This window comes from Rhineura floridana, chromosome 5 (assembly GCF_030035675.1).
Source record: "Rhineura floridana isolate rRhiFlo1 chromosome 5, rRhiFlo1.hap2, whole genome shotgun sequence".
Lineage (NCBI taxonomy): Eukaryota > Metazoa > Chordata > Lepidosauria > Squamata > Rhineuridae > Rhineura > Rhineura floridana.
Window position 1 is genome coordinate 85,244,343 of NC_084484.1, and position 20,401 is coordinate 85,264,743.

General features: G+C 43.7%; 1 protein-coding gene across 5 annotated transcripts in view; it reads left to right on the plus strand.

The window, feature by feature from the left end:
- Window positions 1–20,401, plus strand: part of GK (glycerol kinase) — a 69,153-nt gene that overhangs the window by 30,430 nt on the left and 18,322 nt on the right. For 3 of the 5 annotated variants that reach the window (XM_061627359.1, XM_061627360.1, XM_061627361.1), the window contains 9 exons: window positions 4,276–4,343; window positions 5,754–5,796; window positions 6,140–6,220; window positions 6,887–6,965; window positions 7,815–7,911; window positions 8,185–8,269; window positions 9,707–9,827; window positions 17,694–17,837; window positions 18,262–18,342. In XM_061627359.1, the coding sequence (XP_061483343.1) occupies window positions 4,276–4,343; window positions 5,754–5,796; window positions 6,140–6,220; window positions 6,887–6,965; window positions 7,815–7,911; window positions 8,185–8,269; window positions 9,707–9,827; window positions 17,694–17,837; window positions 18,262–18,342 (799 nt within the window). The remainder of the gene's footprint in view (window positions 1–4,275; window positions 4,344–5,753; window positions 5,797–6,139; window positions 6,221–6,886; window positions 6,966–7,814; window positions 7,912–8,184; window positions 8,270–9,706; window positions 9,828–17,693; window positions 17,838–18,261; window positions 18,343–20,401) is intronic. The other 2 variants (XM_061627363.1, XM_061627362.1) reach the window with 1 other exon arrangement.

Genomic DNA, 20,401 nt, shown 5'->3' on the forward strand with positions numbered 1-20,401 from the left:
GTCATAAAGTTCCCATACTTCTTGCACTACACAATTATATCTGCTAAGAGACAGAGGATGCAATTTTTTTGGCTCTCTGCTAATTCAAAAAGCATCTGCCAGCATCACAGCACAGAACTGTAGCTCTTTTCTTCATGTAAAAGTTAAGTATACAGGATTAAAGCTTCCTGCATAGAATTTTCAAGAAGCAGGAATACCAAGTACTTGGTATAACAGTGACACCAGCTGGGAGGCCCCTTCCTTCCTTCCTTCCTTCCTTCCTTCCTTCCTTCCTTCCTTCCTTCCTTCCTTCCTTCCTTCCTTCCTTCCTTCCTTCCTTCCTTCCTTCCTTCCTTCCTTCCTTCCTTCCTTCCTTCCTTCCTTCCTTCCTTCCTTCCTTCCTTCCTTCCTTCCTTCCTTGGCCCACTGTGAATTGTTTGCAAGGCACTTTGAGAGTAAAATTGCTTGCCTCCATAGCAGTCTTGATGCCCCATCCACATCTACTGTAGTCCCCAATGAGGTGTCCAGTGCAACATCTGCTGCAACTTCTTGGGAACGGTTTCAGTTGATGCGGCCTGATGACGTAGACAAGGTGCTTGCGACGATACAAGGGGAATATGAGGAAGGAAAACCAAGATGCTAGAAAAATAAATGTTTATTTGTAATCCAAGCCCAATGCGTTTCAGCCTTTGTGAGGCATTTGCATCGGTGAAAGCAGTTTGCTTACTGGAAGATACTTCTTGCCAGCCTTTATTCCCCTGATAAAGGCCTAAATATGCAAAGGCTTAAACGCGTTGGGCTTGGATTACAAATATTTATTTTTCTAGCATTTTGGTTTTCCTTCCTCATACTCCCCTGGTTTTATATGCTAGCCACTCTCTGGTGTTGGCTTGCGATGATGCGGCCAGCAACATGTCCTCTCGACTCTTGCCATTCTTGGCTTATTAAAGCTTGCTGAGGGGGTTTGACCGAGTGGATCCAGAGTGTGGTCAATACATCATTGTGGGAGGGAGTGGTTCCAGTTGCCCTGAAAGAGGCGGTGATCTGACTGCTCTTGAAAAAGCCTACCCTGGACCCATTGGTCTGTGATAATTACTGACCAGTTGCAAATACCCCCTTCTTAGGAAAGGTGATTGAGAGGGTTGTGGTACAGCAATTGCAAGTACTTTTGAATGAAGCAGATTATCTTGACCCATCCCAGTGTGGGTTCAGGCCTGGTTATGGGACTGAATCGGCCTTGGTTGCCTTGATGGATGACCTTTATTGGAAGAAGGACAGGGGGAGTGCGACCCTGTTATTCTTACTTGATCTCTCAGTGGCTTTTGATACCATTGACCATGGTATCCTTCTGGGCCGACTTGGTGAGATGGGTATTGGAGGCACTGTTTTACAGTGGTTCCGATCCTACCTCCAAGGTTGTTTTCAGAGAATAGCATTGGATGATTATCTTTCGACCCCCTGGCAGTTGTGCTGCAGGGTACCATCTTGTCCCCCATCTATATGAAGCCCTTGGGAGCTTCAGGAGATTTATATGCTAGCCACTCTCTGGTGTTGGCTTGCAATGATGCGGCCAGCAACATGTCCTCTCGACTCTTGCCATTCTTGGCTTATTAAAGCTTGCTGAGGGGGTTTGACCAAGTGGATCCAGAGTGTGGTCAATACATCATTGCGGGAGGGAGTGGTTCCAGTCGCCCTGAAAGAGGCGGTGATCCGACTGCTCTTGAAAAAGCCCACCCTGGACCCATTGGTCTGTGATAATTACTGACCAGTTGCAAATACCCCCTTCTTAGGAGATTTGGGGAGATTTCTCTGGAGATTTGGGGCGAGGTGTCAGCAGTACACTGATGACACCCAGCTCTATTTCTCTGTAACATCTGAATCAGGAGAGGCCATGCAAGCCCTGGACTCGGTGGTGGGCTGGATTAGGGCCAATAAACTGAATCCTAGCATGACGGAGGCACTGTGGGTTGATGGTTCCCGAGTTCAGATAATTGGTCATTTTCCTGCTTTGGATGGGGTTGTACTCCCTCTGAAACAGAGCTTGGAAAAGTTACTTTTTTTAAACTACAACTCCCATGAGCCCCAGCCAGCATGACCACTGGATTGAGCTGATGGGAGTTGTAGTTCAAAGAAGTAACTTTTCTAAGCTCTGCTCTGAAAGAGCAGGTCCGTAGTTTTGGCGTGCTCCTGAATCCATCTTTGTCAGTAGAGGCTCAGGTGACCTCAGTGGCTAGGAGTGCCTTTTACCTGCTTTGGCTGGTAAGACAGCTGCGGCTGTTTCTGGACCAGGATAGCCTGACCACTGTTGTCCATGCACTGGTAACCCTCAGGCTCGATTACTGTAATGCGTTCTATGTTGGGCTTCCTTGAGGTTGGTCTGGAAGCTGCAGCTGGTGTAAATGCGGCAGTGAGACTGCTCCCTGGGGCAGGGTATCACCAACATGTCACCCCACCAGTGTTGTAACAATCATCCTTCAACATCAACTTCGCTGGACTGGCCATGTTGTTCGAATGCCTGATTACTGTATTCCAAAGCAGCTACTTTACTCCCAACTTAAGGATGGAAAACGGAATATCGGTGGATAGCAAAAGAAGTTTAAAGATGTTCTTAAAAAATGTAACATGAGCATTGAGAACTGGGAAGTCTTCACCCATGAACATTCCAAATGGAGGTCGGCTATTATCAAAGGTGCTATGGACTTCGAAGAAGCACAAATATAGGGCGAACAGGACAAATGAGCTAAGCGGAAGGCACATTGGGACCTCATTCCTCATTGGGACCAACTTCCATCTGGAACCCTTCGTTGTCACTGTGGGAGGCTGTGTGGATCCAGAATTGGCCTCCACAGTCACTTACGCACCTACTGTTAAAGACCTTATTTTGGAAGACAGTTTTACTTGGCCACAAGTGATTGCCAATGAATGAATTGCCAACAAGTCACCCTGCTGCTGAAAGAATTGCACTGGCTGCCAATTTGTTACCGGGCTAAGTTCAAGGTTCTAGTTTTGGTGTACAAAGCCCTATTCTCTCTACCAGTTGAAAGCAGCCGGATGGGTTGAATCCCTGACAGAGGGCCTTCACTGATCCATGTTGGATTTGTGGGGGCGAAAGCCTCACCACTCCCCCATCATCTCTCCCCCATGCGGGGAGTTGGCTGCTTATGAAGAGCCGCCGCCACGTTGTCTTGCTGGTTGTTCCCTGCATTTTATTCTAAGAAGAGGACCAGAGATGGCCTGTTCTGTTCTATTTCTAATGCAGCTTTTCGATTAATTAATTTTTATTTCTTTAACATGACTTACATAAACCTTCAGTACCACTCCCTATATATGCATGTGTGTGTGTGTATATTATTTTATGTATTTTAATTGCATTTTATGTATTTTAATTTATTTTAATGTTTTTGTGATTTTTATTGTGTACAGTTTTATTATGTACGTGCTCCATTTTATTGTAAGCCGCCCTGAGTGCCCTATTATAGGGTAGAAGGGCGGGATAGAAATATTTTAAATAAATAATAATAATAATCTTTGCAGATTCTAAATATTTATAATTTGCCTTGACCTCCAGAAGTCAAATCTTTTTTTTCCTTTTACAGAGAGAGGCAGGCTTTTTCTAGTGATGAATATTTTTTAAGACAAGTGCAGAATGTTTGTCGATAAAATTCAGATTTCATTTTTAAATGACATTGTAATTAATAGCAACATGTATAACACACTCATATAAATATCTGCTCAGAAGTAAGTCACAATGAGTTTGATCCGACTTGCTTCCAGGTAAGCTTGTATAGGATTGCAGTTTTAGTGTAAATAGAATTTTAAAAGCAGAAATCTGGTTTAATTTTTTTATAAATTATCACTATTTTAGCCACAATGTCCTCTCCCTTACCAAGTTTTTTTTACAGTCATCAGTGCTTCAAAATATGTTTAGATATGAAGAAAAGCTAGACTTATCCACCACCCTGGATATGCGGGAGGCCAATCTTTCTCCCATGAAGAGAAAATTAATTTTCTCCTGGGCTTATTGAAATTGGTTATGTGAGCTTTGAGTGTGCTCACTTGAAGATGAAGGAGATGCTGTTAGTGTACTCACTTGAAGATGAAGGAGAAAATTTTCAATTATCCAGGGCAAAAGATCTCCTGTATGTATTGCCACTGGTGTGTGTGTTTTTCTGTAGAAGGTGATAATGAGACAACTGTAGAAGTTGAGCTAATTTCTAAAACTAAATAGATTTAATTCACAAATTAAATATGCAGGTATGCTTTGGCTGATCTTTATGGAATTGTTTGTCCTTCCAGTGCTTAGGTGACCAGTCTGCTGCTTTAGTGGGACAAATGTGTTTCAAGGATGGTCAAGCAAAAAATACGTAAGTTTAACATGAGAAATCATCTGTGCCATAGGTTTGATACAAAAAGGAAAATAGAGGATCAACCTTTTTTTTATGTGCAGTGTTGGAATAGTCAGTATAACACAGTGAATAAAGAAGATCCTAGTTTGAATCTCACCTCTTCCATGAATTCACTGTTAGTCTGAAGCAAGCTAGTCCCCCTTAGATTTACCAGTCTCTCTTCCACTCCTTCCCCCGCCCCAACCTAGAATATAGATATAACAATAATGACCTCCCTTTGAGGGTTGTTTGCAGAATATATATATATAGTGCTTTGAGCACTTTTATTATTATTTCCAATAGGACACAATGCATTCTTTGTTTATACTTAGTCACATGGTATAATGGAGAAGCAGGAAATATGTGGCCCTCCAAATATTGTTGGATTGTAGCACCCATCAGCCCTAGCCAGCATGGCCAATTATCAGGATTGATGGGAGCGGTAATCCAACAACATCTAGAGGACCTCAGGTTCCCAACCACTGATGTAACGAATTGGAATAGCTTTCCTGTGCATTTGTGTTGGTTGATCTGATATGCTTGTTTAAACAGCTAGCTAAATAGCTAGATAATTTAAAATGTATTTGAAATAATTCAGTTTGATACTGTGTAAAAATACACAGCTTGCTCCCCTTCCCCTTCACTCTTTTTCTGCCAGCATTGGCTCAGATCATGCCAGGCCTAGCAGATGTAGAAGAAGAATGATTCTAAGAAAATGACTGCTCTGGACTGAACATGGTCAGGAATGGGAGATTCTGCAGTGCCTTTGCAAAGCACTACCTGTATCCACCCACATCCTCAAAGCCTTGCCATTCCCTTCAGCTTTTTCACGAGGCTCTTAAATTAAAATGGAAAGTGCACATGAGTTGGTTTAGCCAAGAGGCTGGCCACATTGCTTTCTGCCTTGTTCATTGAGCAAACTAAATATGCACACTAATGCTTGCCCCATAATCTTCTGCACAGATGATTATGGAACATGCTCCAGCGCATATTGAGGAAGTTTGGCCTACCTTTTGAGCAAACACAATGTTTAAACCATATACCCACTATTTTGCACAATATTGCCTACCTGCTATTATTACATAAAGCCTTTAAAATATATACCAATTCTGAATGAAATAAGGCCAGTGGTGCTGGCCGAATGGGGAGACAGAGGATAGGGTCCATTGGTTCCCCAGTCCGGTGCCAGCTGGCTTGCCACAATTAAGCCAGTCTTTGACAGACTAGTTACCTAATTATTGCCATTTCTATGCAGAATAATTTATTTGCTACTATACCATCCCTCCAGTTACACTGCTATTTTGATATCCGAAGTCATATTATAGAATATGTCTGGTTACTTGTACTTCATTTTGTAGAAAATAATAACTTTCGGTAACTTCACTTTAGGTATGGAACAGGCTGCTTCTTACTCTGCAATACAGGTCAAAAGGTTAGTGCTGTGAATTAAACAACCTGAAGCCCTGACAAATTGCTTTCGTTTCCCCAAAGAAATATTCTTACTGTATAAAATTCTTTAAAAAAAAACTTTGTTCGTTTTTCCTGTGCCTATATTCTGTATAACTTAAATTCTCACTTGAGCTCAAAATGTTCATAAGCTGAATTTACTTAACATGAAGGTCCCCAAAGAAGAAGTGTAATGAGCTAGAAAGCTGTAGTTGGCCAGTGTTTAAGATAACAGGAAAGGGCAAACTATGATGACAGAACTAATTAATACTTTTCAGATCTAGTGACTGCATTTATCATTGTGGTCTTTCTGTGTGTGTGTATTTCAGCCTGCACTTTCTGAGCATGGCCTTCTGACAACAGTGGCTTACAAACTGGGCAGAGACAAACCTGTGTATTATGCATTAGAAGTAAGTATAATTGTTTTCTATATACTGTAGGCCTCTGAAGATACCAATTTGTTTCCTCAGTTTGTAATACCAAGAGGTAACTGCTGTATATATTCCACAGATAGCTGCAAATCTACTACAGAGTAGTTGGGTAATTGATGTAAGGTTGTTTGGGGGGCGGGCAGGGTCTGTGATGTCAAAAGGCAATATTCTGTGACTCTTAGAAAAGTTGGCCTACTGAGGGCTGGTTCATACATACATTTTTTTTCTTGATTATTCTACACTCAGTTGTTCTAAGCTTGATGACTGACAGCTGATTATGTGAATGAACTCCACTGAAAAGTATTATGTTTGAAGTGAGGTGAGGTAACATGAAAACATCATCTGTAGTGTTAATCCATGAGGGCAAATTCCCATGTGTAAGTGAAAATGTGAAGTCATAAAGTGAAGAATGTGTGATTATGAACCAGCTCTGTGGTTGCTCTTGTTGCCTCCCCTAATGATGGATGTTTCTGGGACAATCATCCTTTGAGGTCTAGGACTCCTTTGATTATAAGCCCATCGCCATAAGAATTCCAGCCCTGTGAAAAAGGTGTGCCTTAGTTTTGTATGTGTTGCCTTTTATGATGTGCTCTCTGAGAATGAAAACAAAGTAACAAAATACATTAACTTGCCTTTTTGTTTTAGGGCTCTGTTGCCATAGCTGGTGCTGTTGTCCGTTGGCTGAGAGACAACCTTGGTATTGCAAAGTCTTCAAATGAAGTTGGTGAGTGTCAATAACTTTAAATCATTTATTCTGATGAACAGTTACACGGCCTTCGTCTTGCCCAGGATTTGTGACTCTGTGAGTATATTTTTTTTCTGCTGTGTGTCAGTTTGAGGACACTAAATGTGGCATGTGCTTGCTTTTAGAAAAACTGTTAATGTTCTATGACATTATGAATCCAAATAGCTAGGATAGATACATGAATTTAAATGGATGAATGTCAATTTTTAGTCTTGAGTCCTTTTATTCCTTATTATTTAATAGGGCAAACATTAGAATATTTTGCTGGGATATTGCTGGTAGCAGTAGGAACTTTTAACCACCTAGCAAGGGTTTTAAGTACTGCGGGTTACGTTCCAGACCACCGCTGAAAAACGAAAACTGCTGAAAAGTGGAACTCAATGAATAGAATGGCGCGTGATGCCTGAAAACCACCGTAAAAGCGGAACAAACGCCGTATGAGTGGGGCTTTAGTCTAATTGAAACCACCGCATTAGCGAAGCGCCGTAAAGCAGGGCCCTACTGTAATTCACTAAGGCTGAAATCCCATTTCCATTTTCCTAGGAGTTAGTCCAATTGAACTCAGTGGGACTTACTTCTGGGTAGAAATATATATGGGATTGTACTGCAAGACTTTTTAAGACAGTTCTAATTTTTGATGTCCTGCCAGAGGCACAAGAATGCTGTTGTCCATTGATACACCATTGGGACTCCTGCATTCCTTAGTCCAATATTTATTTACTGGAATAATACATTAGAGTTACCATAAAAAAAATTCTTGACAATCTGACCTTAAATGTGATTAGCTGTTGCTATGTGAAAATAACCTCTATTCTGCATTGGTTTCAGAGAAACTTGCTGCTGAAGTGGGCACTTCTTATGGCTGCTACTTTGTCCCAGCATTCTCAGGATTATATGCACCGTACTGGGAACCCAGTGCAAGAGGGTAAGCGTATTTGACTGGATGTTTAACTTTGAAATATTGAAAATTCATGGAATTCTTTATCTTAAGAAGAAATCTTGTACACAAGGATTGAGGAGACAGTCTGCCTTACACCCACTGTAATGCTGCCTTTGCTGCCAGTATATGCCACCTACTAGCTGAGAAGGACGCGCATGCAGCAGCTTCAGTGCATTATAGTAGGGTGCTGTGACAACCCTGTGAGAGTTTTTTTTAATTAAAGATGCATTTATTCTTGACTTCTTCCTTCTTTTACAGAATTATCTGTGGCCTGACTCAGTTTACAAATAAAAACCACATTGCCTTTGCTGCACTAGAAGCTGTGTGCTTTCAAACGCGAGAGGTATGGATAAAAGGTGCAATCAATTATTTGAGGCTAATGGCAAACTTCCTTCTTTTTTAGAAGATACAGGCTGTACTCAATATGATTCAGATGTTTTAAATTGTATAATCTTAAAGTTGTTAAAGAAAAAAACAAAGATCTCAAGTTCAGTATAGTTTAAATGCTAATGTTAGTAATCAGGGCTGGTCCTGTCAAGAGACAAAGTGAGGCAGATGCCTCAGGGCAGCTGATTCTGGATGTCATAAAAGAGCAACAGATCATTATTTTAATTTGTTGTTGTGTCTTTAATCCCAGGGACAGGCAGTTAGGGGATTTTCTACATTGGGTACCAAAATAACCTGGCAATCCTTGCATACTATGGACCTTAATGGGGTGGGACACACTATTTGCTCTTCTGCCTCAGGCAGCATAATGTTTTAAAATGGGCCTTTTAGTATCATGAGGCAAATTTGTGCACTTGAGAAGAATAATTGTCAGACTGGAACATGAATTAAAAATACTTTTTCAGTCTAGAGGCATGTGGAATTCTCTTTCCTAATACAGTCATGCTGCTGATTTTGCTTTGGGGTGCGGCAAACAGCATATACTCTAACGTCTTTGACAATAGAAAAGCAAAGCAAGTTCCCTGATATTAATGAATATCTCATGCAGTGTATATATATTTATTTTGGTGTCTCTGGCTTTAGGATGTATTTCCATGGGCCAACATACCTGAATGATTTTGAGTTGTAGCAAGTTTCACCTTCTAGCTCAAAATGCAGGTGAAATTGTCAAGAACAGTTTATTTTCCTTTGATTTCTCCCCCCCCCCATTTCTTAAAGATTTGTCTTTCATTTCAGTATATGCTTTAAAGCATAGTTTTTCTACAGAGGCAATTAAAAACTCTGTTTTGGCTCTGTAACTTTTATTTCTTTAAACATCAGGTATGCTGGAATAAGGAATCCTTCGTGCGCATGCTTCTTAATTTTCAAATGGAACTTCCAATCAGATTCTTGCAGTTGTACTGACGGTGCCTTTATGAAGACAAGAGGGTTGTTTCAAACAGTGATACAAGCAGACACAGCTCCTTCTCCCTGTAGTACCCCTGAAAACTCTCTCCAGATAGTTAGTCCTCTCCCTTTGAACAGTGCAGGCTATGTTGTACCAGGCTGCAATGGGAGGGTGAGTTGCTGGAAATTGGGCAGAGGGATCTGAAGCATGATCACCTGGTTTTGATCAATTCTTTCATCCCACTGTGGGCTTCTGTAATATAGCCCTCATGGCTGAGGGCCCCATGACTCTTTGGAGAAAGTTTTCAGGGTATAGTGGGGAGTGAAATAGAAGAGAAATTCATTGCACAAGCTGCTTTCTGCTTGCATAATCATTAGATACGATCCTAAAGATTTTTTCCTTGTTGAAAATATATGTGTGAAATGTGTAACATTATTCTGCTTTAAGATATTGGATGCAATGAATAAGGATTGTGGGATACCATTAAGCCAGTTACAAGTTGATGGAGGAATGACCAACAATAAGATCCTTATGCAGCTTCAAGCTGACATTCTGTGTATTCCAGTAGGTAAGCAAGAAGTCTTCCTGCACTTTATTTAGTACTACAACTTATAAGACCAAACGAGTATGACTGTTGAATAAATAAGATAACATCCCTCTCCCTCAAAATGTTTCAGTTAAAGAATTATATTGCGAGTATTTCCTGGAGTAGCTAATGTAGCAAGATTCTCAGTCCTGCTTGTGTAGCCTGAGTGCTGCTATAAAAGTTTGGTGCTCTAAACCAATCTAAGGAAACTATGCAGCTCACTTTTGCATACATGGTTTTGCTAGTTAATTGGATCTTCCTATACTATTCTGAATATGTGGATAAGAACTCCTTTCACTTATTCTCTGTGTATTTAGAAGGAGCCCTCCACATATTTGTCTTTCAACCATGGTTTGAGCAATGTTCTCCCTCAGAAAGGCTACTCTTGAAAATATGTATGCCATCATCCTGCCCAATTCCTTCAAGAGAAGGGAGCAGATTGCTCTCCCTGTCATTCATGGTGACAGTGTTGTCTCCACGCTAAAGGTTGTTGTGGAAGAGCAATAACTCCCCTGCTGCCTTTGTAAAAAAGGAACCAAGTTCTCTGTTGAATGGATTGCAGAAAGGGACTTTATTAAGGAATAGATTGGACCTGAAGGGTGATTTTCCTATGAGTACGGACATCACAACGGTTTTAGCTCCACCTATCGTGCGAAGGCAAGAATGTCTTTGAAGTCAAGACTAGGGGCGTCAGGCCCCTCCCACTCTCCAGTTCATTCGTAGCGAGTCTAAAAAGAGATATCTAAAAATACAAGAACAAGGCCAACAGGCCCGCCAGGAAAATAACATAATAGTCACATGCATAACAGCATGACTCTAACATAACAACATAACAGAACTAAAAGTCTTGACTTCACTCTTACATTTAAATATAATAGCGTAACAATAACATGTAACCCATTTATAAAATCTCTAGTCATTCTCCAACTGGGAGGGTCGTGATGGCCCACTCCTATGAAAATCACCTTTCAGGTGAGACCAATGGTACATTTTCCATAGGAGGTGGGCCATCACTGCGGGATGTACCAAAGCAGCCCATACAGGGAGGGACCACCCACGTGTTAATCCTCATTAAGAACCTGTTGCAACACTCGTCTGCCAAAAGATGTGTCAGCAGAGGCATAACGATCAATTTTATAATGCCTTATAAACGAGTGTGGGGTAGACCAGACTGCAGCCCTACAAATATCGGCAACAGGAGCATTAGTGGCAAAAGCAGCCGAAGTGGCAGCTGACCTGGTAGAATGAGCCGTTATACTAGCTGGAACTGACAGCTTCAGGGACTCATATGCTAAAGTAATGCATGCCCTTAACCAACGGGATAAGGTAGAATTGGATACTTTATGCCCCATAGACCTTGGATGAAAGGATACAAACAGAGACTCCGTTCGTCGAATCTCTTGGGTCCTAGACAGGTAGGTCTTGAGAGCCCTCCGGACTAACGAATCTAACGAATGCCAAGCCTTCTCGAGAGGATGGGTAGGATTCGGGCAAAAGGAAGGCAAAACAATGTCCTGGTTGCAATGAAAAACTGAATCGACCTTGGGACGGAAGGAAGGATCAGTCTTCAGCACAACAGAGTCCTTATGGAAGACGCAGAGGTGTCGAGCAGAAGACAATGCGCCCAACTCCGAAACGCGTCTGGCAGATGTGATTGCGATCAGAAACAAGACCTTGAAGGACAGCATACGTAGGGGCACAGTCCTGATGGGTTCAAACGGAGGGCGTTGCAAAGCCTGCAGAACTTTCGGCAAACTCCATGAGGGAAACCGATGGACAACAGCCGGAGAGCGTAGGGCAACTCCCCTCAAAAAACGTTTGATAAACGGATGTGAGGAAATATGAGCTCCAGGAGAGGACACTGAGAGAATGGACGACAGAGTGGACGCATGTCGACGTAGAGTGTTGGGTCGAAGTCCCATCATAAATCCGCTATGGAGAAATTGGAGCACCTGATACACAGTGGCCTGGGATGGATCATGGTGGTGGGACTGACACCACTTGGAGAAAGCCACCCAGGTATGTTGATAAATACGAGTGGTAGATGGTCTTCTCGAGGCCAAAATAATATCAATCACAGCGTCAGACAGTCCAGCTGACCTCAAATGTCCCCGTTCAAACGCCACGCTGTTAGATTGAGCCAAGTAGGGTCCTGGTGCAGTACTGGACCCTGGGATAGAAGGTCTGGTCTGACTGGAAGTGTCCAAGGATCCATCATTGACATTGCCAGAAGATCTGAGAACCACGGTCGGCGTGGCCAAAATGGTGCTATCAGAACCAGCTGTGCCCTCTCGGTTCGCGCCTTCCTCAAGGTTTTGGCTAACAATGGTATGGGAGGAAAGGCGTACAATAGACCGTCTGGCCACGGTGTTGTCAGAGCATCCACTGCTTCTGCTGTTGAGTCCAGGTATCGGGCAAAGTACCTGGGAAGCTGGCAATTGAGACTGGAAGCAAACAGGTCGACTGAGAGGGCGCCGAACCGACACTGGAGACGATGGAAAATGGCTGGATGAAGTTTCCATTCTCCCGGAAAGACCTGTTGTCTGCTGAGCCAGTCTGCTGTCACATTCCAAATCCCTCTGAGATGTTCTGCTTTCAGGGATTGTAGATGTTGTTCTGCCCAGACAAAGATGAGGGAGGCTAAGTCCTGCAGAGGACGAGACCTGGTGCCCCCCTGTCTGTTCAAATGTGATTTTACACACGTGTTGTCTGTTCGAATGAGCACATGATGCAAAGGGAACAGAGACTGAAAATGACATAGAGCTAAGTGGACAGCCTTTAGTTCCAGCCAGTTGATGCTTTGAGATTGCTCTGCGGTGGACCAAACCCCCTGAACGTACTGGGAGTTGCAGTGGGCTCCCCAACCTATGAGGCTGGCATCTGTGGTTACAACGGTTCTGCGGGGTTCTCTGAACGACGTGCCCTTGGAGAGGTGTTGAACCTTGGTCCACCAGCGGAAGGAGAGGCGCAGTGCGGGGCTCAAATGAACTTTGCGATGGTCGGAGCTGGCAATGTTTTTTTGAAAAGGCAACAGAATCCATTGAAGGGGCCGAGTGTGGGCTCGAGCCCATGGGACAATGTGGATTGTAGAGATAAACATCCCGAGCGCTCTGGCGAGAAGCATGACGTCTGCGGATGTTTGTTGCATCAGGGACCTTGCGATGCTTGTGATGGCAGTGATGCGATCTGGAGCCAAGAAGACCATTGCCTGGAGGGTGTCCAACATTGCCCCTAGATGTAGTAGGCGTTGGGTTGGTTGGAGATGGCTTTTGTCGAAGTTGACAAGCCAGCCGTAGGCCTGCAAAACATTGAGGGTGATCATTAAATGATGATGAGCCAGCTCTTCAGACTTGGCCCGTAGTAGCAGATCATCCAAATATGGGTAGATATGAACCCCTTGGGTCCGGAGGTAAGCCACTAGGATGAGTAGCACCTTGGTAAACACTCTTGGAGCAGAGGAGAGGCCGAATGGCATCGCTCTATATTGAAAGTGTTGGTGGCCAAAAGCAAACCGAAGAAACTTTCTGTGGGCTATGCAAATGGGCACATGGAGATACGCTTCCTTAAGGTCGATAGAAGCCAGGAAGTCTCCTTCATGCAGACTCTCCGTAATGGAATGGAGTGATTCCATTTTGAACCTGCGATATGTTACAAAACGGTTGACAAACTTGAGGTCCAATACCGCCCTCCATGATAAATCTCGTTTTGGCACAGCAAATAGGAGGGAGTACACCCCTTCCGACCTCTCAGTTGTGGGAACTGGCTCTATCGCTGCTATGTCCAAGAGGTGGTGTATAGCTGTCTGCATGATGTTGTGCCTGGCTGGTGCCCTTGGGCAAGGAGACGGATGGAATCTGTCTGATGGGGTTGCCCAGAACTCTATGGTATAGCCATAACTGAAAAGGTCCCTGATCCAGGAGACCGTAGTAAGGCGCAGCCATCAATCTCCAAAATTAAGTAATCTGCCACCTATGGGGAGGGCGTTAATATTACTTGTGTAGGCGAGGGCCTCCCTTATATGAGGACGATGAGTTGCCCCTGCGCCCTTGGTACTGACCTCTGCCCTGGAAGCGTCGGTTCCAGGAGCCCCTGAATGCGTTGGGGTCATAGGATCTGAAGTCGCGGCCTCGTCCTCCTGGCCGCGTTCTTCGAAAGGGCTGGTTAGAACGGAAGGGAGGAAATCGCCTGAAAGGCCTGTGGTCGATGTTCTTGACTGTGGCCAGAACCGGTTTGTGGGCGTCTTTTGGATCAACCAGCACTGCCTTTAGAGCTTCCTCGCCGAAGAGTAGAGATCCGGAGTAAGGAGCCCTGGACAGGTTCAATCTGGCCGCTGAATCAGCTTGCCAGTGGCGAAGCCAGAGGGTGCGACGAGCGACTATTTGCGCCGTCATGGCTCGTGCCCCTAATTGAGTGGCATCCGAAGTGGCATCGGCCACAAAAGCTGCTGTCTTACGCAATTTCAATAGTGCTCTTCTGAGGGCGACAGGATCAGGGTTAGCGTCCTCTAGAAGGTCATCCAGGCACATCATAGATGCTCTGGAGAAGATGGAGGCTGAAGCGGAGGCACGCATGGCTAGGGCAGTGGCCTCGTGATTCTTGCGGAGGGCGAAGTCTATTCGTCGCTCAGTAGTGTCTTTTAGGTGGGATTCCCCTTCCCTGGGCAAAAGAGATCGTGAAACGAGGCGAGCGATTGGTTCATCTATGCCAGGGACATCTAACTTGGTGGCAAAGTCTGGGGCTAGGGCGTAAAGTCTGTCAGCCAGGTTCTTGAAGTGTCGAGCTTTGAGTGGATGAGCCCATTCTTCAGAGGCTAATTTGGCAATTGGGTCCGGCACCGGGATGTAGTGTTCAGTAGGTGCAGGGGATTTGAGGACCTTGGCCCCTTTGATAGCTGGGGCGGACGAAGTTGTAGGCGCAGTCTGGAGACCAAGGGTATTAACTACCCTGCGTGCTAGCGGCTGATAGTCTGAGGTATTAAACAAGCGATATGATGTATCCTCCTCATGATCTGAGTAGTTGCTCCAGTCGTCTCCTTCAACATGGTCAGTGAAAGTTGACTCCTTCGCATACGAGGCTTCGTCCGTACATCTGCCTCTGGCTACATCAAAGGGATCTGGTGAGCAGGAAGAATGAGCTTCATGGCACGCACGTTGGTCCATGTTGAGTGGAGGTATGGCAGGAACTTGTGGTAGTGACTGCATTTGGGTGAAAAATGCCAGCATGGCTTGAAGTTGGGAGAGGAAATCAGGAGACAGCTGCAGACCGGGTGTGGCAGATGTATGTGCCTGAGGAACTATTGGAACAGATGTTTGGGGCGGTAAAACGGAGGGAGGTTCGTTAGGCGAACACTGAGCGGGAAACCCAACAAACTCTTCCTCGTCAGAGGCATCAGCAGGGGAATGGAGAATATCGCTTATGTGTGCCTGTGCTGTGGTAGTGGTTGGCATAGAGACATAACATGGGCGCTTTGGTTTACTATGGCTGGAAAGATGTTTTGTCTTAGCCAGTGCTTTGGCATGTCTGGTCTTAGTCGTGTTAGGATGTTGTGGCTTGGCTGATTGTGGCATGCCTGGCTGATCTGGCACCATATGGGTTGATGGCGAGATGCCTGGCTGTTCTGCCATCTTATATTAACTTGGGTGCAGTACACTGCCACGGAGGGGGCAGGATGTAAAGACCCGAACTGGCACAGCGTACGACCACGGAGGGGGTAGAATACACTGGCAGATGGCGAAGTGCACTGCCACAGAGGGGGCAGAATGCACTGAGGTATCAGCGTTAATATAATATAGGCTGTTTTAGAGTTGGCACACTCAGATTAGTGCTGTAGGCTGGTTTTCAGGCTTGGTTCACGGCCCCAGAGGGGGCAGGATATACCAATATAAATCAGATTTAGTACAAGTCAGCCACTAAAAGTAAAGCTCCAGCCTTGATAATACAATCCAGCCACTAGGATTAAAGCTCCAGCCTTGATAATACAATCCAGCCCACTAGGATTGGAGCTCCAGCCTTGATAATATAATCCAGCCACTATGATTACAGCCACAGTAAAATTGTGTGTAAGTCAGTCCTGTGTAAGTCTGTCTGCAGCACGTATACAAAACGCATACGGATAAATAGCCTGCAGGGGAGGTATCCGATGGTTAATAAAGGGTAACAAAAAAGGCGGGAAATTTGAATTCAAAAAATGGCGCCCGGAAAAAAGAGCGCAGAGAGAGGAGCAATGGCGGCCGTCTGGAAGCGAACTGGGGGAAGGGCTGCCCAGCACAGTCTCGCAGGAGGAGCCGCGGGGCCGAAAGCCGCACTAGCGGCTCTAAAAAACCCCCAGGAGGGAAGAGACAGTAGGGGAAATGCGGCAGCCACCGCAGAGGGAGCCGCTGTCACCGTCTGCAAAGCCCTTCGCGGTGGGGTGAGCTGAGGTAAAAGCGCTAATGAGGGAGCCGCAGACAGTCTCGCAGGTTAATGAAAGAGCTGCAGCCACAGGTTTCAGTGGGGCGAGAACGGACCCGGGCAGGCTAGAACGGGTGACGGGGTAACGGCGGGAGCCGCAGTCGCCAGCTCCCGCTGAGATCAGAAAAACCGCAGCTGCGGTCTTCCAAGAGAGTCACGGAGCGCGGGGAAAAGAGAGCCCAGCAAGACAAGCCACTAGAAGGGAATTGCAGCCGCAAGTTCCCAGGGGAAGCGCAGAGCCCAAGAGAGAAAGAAAAACGAAAGGACGAGGAGGATCCGCAGCCGCGGTCTCTCTAGGGGTGGGGAGTAATCCAATAGGGGAAACAAACTACCCAGGCAAGGAAAAAAGGTTCCCCAAGAGAAGTCCCCAAAAATCGGATACAGTTAAAAGCAGTTAAACACAAGACAGAGGGAAGGAGGGCACTTGGAGACACACAGGAGACAATACCTCCGCCCTGTCAAACAAACACACAAACAAAACACCAAAAGAACTTAGCTAAACGCTACGCTATATAGATCTCAATCTTGTTCGTACGAAAGGCAAGAATGAACTGGAGAGTGGGAGGGGCCTGACGCCCCTAGTCTTGACTTCAAAGACATTCTTGCCTTCGCACGATAGGTGGAGCTAAAACCGTTGTGATGGCCGGACTCATAGGGAAAATACTTACCAGCAATATACAGAGATCCACAATAGCATGTTTGGATGACTTAGGTAGATTCCATTTTATATACACCCTTTAAAACCTCTCTGTGTCATGATAATTTTAGTAAATGTTGCAATGTGAGTCTGGTTTTGATGCCATCTCTATAAAAGTTCAAAATCCAGTAGCAACACATCTTGAACCGTATGCAGTTCTTATGATCTCGGTATAAACAGTAAAGTGGATGAGTCTGATAAATTTGGGTACATGATACTTCTGACCCAGTGCCTAAAATAATCACCATCTATTTCAAACTTAAGATGCTATAATTTAGGGAACACAAACTTGTCCCTTCTAACTTGCCTTTAAAGGTAAGAAACTCTCTAGAAGTAAAATAACCCTAGGGTTAATTATCTGCAATAGCACCCAGGATAAAGGATCTTTGCAACTGTTACTAGTTTCTTCTATTTTACTGCTTATGAACCAGAACAGTTATCCATTAAAAAAGGCATGTATATTTGGCTTTAACTCACCAATGAAGTGGATTGTGACTTATTTTTCTGTGTTAAGCCAGTTGAAATAACTGGAGATCAGAAATGACATTTGTAGATCAAAAGATGAAACTGAAGAAAACAAAATGAGCATACTGTTTTATGTTCTAATTTCACTTAAAATGTGCAGACTTTTATTATCCTATAAATGTGTTGCCATATAAAGCAACCCATAAACACTCTGCCTTAATTTCTGGCCTTATTAGTAAAGCCATCCATGCCTGAAACCACAGCACTGGGAGCAGCTATGGCAGCAGGAGCTGCAGAAGGAATAGGAGTCTGGAGTCTGAATCCTGATGACTCTACAGCAGTGACATGTGAACGTTTTGAGCCACAGATCAATCCTGAGGGTAAGGAGGAAATTAATATGTAATATCCATTCTCTGGGCATGCATTAACCCATGTTGGTCCTTACAGAGACTCATACAGCTTTTCCATCAATATAATTGGACTAGCACTGGGAGTGGGGGCATGTTCTGGGGGAAAAGTTACCTGCCTGTCTGGACAATGTTTTTCGCACTTCTGTTTGACTGTTGTCACTTGATAAATAGTTCAGGAGGCTGCTATCTGGATGTGACTGTAAGATGGCCAGTCCAGATGTCATATTGTAAACAGCCCAGAGAGCTTTGGCTATGGGGCGGTGTGTATATATATATATATATATATATATATATATATATATATATATATATATATATAAATAAATAAATAAGACTAGATAATTGTGAGAGGAGAGATTAGAATTTGGGATGAAAATATTCCTTACGGTTTCAGAAAGTGAGTATCGCTATACCAGGTGGAAGAAAGCTGTTCAAAAGTCAATGGACTGGGAAACAACAGAACCACAAGTAGATGGTAAGCCATTACAATTATTTCTAGCTTCTGAGAGTTGTGGTGGCGGTGTTTTAAATACCATTCACCTTCTGTAAACTCCTCCTACCTGTCTTTTTTTGAAAATGAATTTTTGAACTGGCTGCAGCAAACAGCTTTTTAAATAGCTCCAAACTGCATAACTGGTGGCAGCGGCACTGTAATCAAACTCATTTAAATGTTTTTAGCAAAAGGCAGAATGTGCAGAAAAGTGAGACTAGAAAAAAACTATACATTTTTTAAAATAAAAGTGAACACAATTGGCCATGGTTCAGTTGTATTAGAATCAATGTCTTGTTGCCTGAGCAACCTCTAAATAATGGTTGTTTGGAAATCACCTTTCTCTGACTGCATGAGTTAACTTTAGTAATGATACTTTATACATGGCATCTGGAGTTGAGACAGTTGAAATGTTCCTAAGCAGTATTATACCTTTTTGAAGATAGGAAACATGTTTGTATCTGAACAGACCATCAAAAGAGATGTAGCCTTGAATCCTTTGTAAAAAGTTGTTTGAAACTAGTGAAATACAGATTCTGTGGGATTGTATTCTCACATGTAGAGAAGAGTAAATAAATTGTGCAAGACACAACTACGGGTAGAATCATAGAAGAGTAGATTTGGAAGGGGCCTGTAAGGCCATCAAGTCCAACCCCCTGCGCAATGCAGGAATCCAAATCAAAGCATTCCTGACAGATGGCTGTCCAGCTGCCTCTTGAGTGCCTCCAGTGTCAGAGAGCCCACTACCTGTCTAGGTAATTGATTCCATTGGTGTATGGCTCTAACAGTTAGGAAGTTTTTCCTGATGTCCAGTCAAAATCTGGCTTTCTCCAACTTGAGCCTATTATTCCATGTCCTGCACTCTGGGACGATCGAGAAGAGATCCCAGCCCTCATCTATGTGACAACCTTTCATGTACTTGCTGTCAAGGGGGATTAATTTTCAATAAGAGAAGCTGTCCTATCTACTGTGGCAACAAAAGACAAGAATGGGCATGCAATCCCACATTGACTGAAATAATTGGGCCTATGAAAACAGAACAGAAAAGTTTATGTAAATTGCTGTTGAAGTCTCATAAAGAATATATCCCAACTCTCATATTGAATATATTAAACTTTGGTTGCATTTCATTAGCCCAGTTCATCATCCCATTAAGCCATAGTTTAAAACAATCTATGGTTTAATGAGCAGTGGTATGCCGAGAAACAAACCATGAACCTGGTCAGACAACACAACAAGCCAGACTGGTGTGTTTCATTCATGGTGTGGCAGCAGTAGGAGCAGGTGGAAAGTGCCATGGGAACTTTTGAGCAGCATTCATTAGCACTCTGTTCATTCACATTAAACCATAATTGGTTCTAAATGATGGCTTAACTTGACTTGTGAACCACGCCATTGTCATTTACAAAATATCACTACAGAGCTGGGTACAATGAGATCTTGCATATACTTATTTCAGATGCAATTCCTACTGAATTCAGTTAGATTTTTTTTTTCTTATATGCTTGGGATTATAGCCTTAAGCTCTAATGACTTGATCTGAGCAATTTTTTCAAGGTGAGAACAAAGCACAGAATGTCATTATAGATGCATTATAATATGAAAACTGAAGAGATTCAGTTCTTGGCTTGAAATATTGGCTCCTTCTGCCAGCAGGAAGAAGTTGCACAAACTAGATCAAAGGTTCTCAAACAAGTTTTTTTCTAGGTAGAAGGAATCATTGGGTTGTTATTGAACACTCATAGCTTTTTATTTCTTTAAAGCCTAAATAGCGGCAGAGGGAAATTTTAGACAACACAGTTTCTGGTGGTTGTTTTTCCTCATTGCAACAGGCCATCCTTCCTCCTGAAGGAGCCCAGGGCAGAAAACATATCAACACAACATTTTAATCAAAAAAGCAATCTAAAACAGTTACAGGTAAACACATTTTTCAGTGCAGTGATCTCCAGGCTGTTAGAAACAGTCTTCTTCAGCCATCAAATGCCTAGGTAAACAGGAATGTTTTTAAATTCCTCCTGAAATTCAGTAATGAAGGAGACAGACA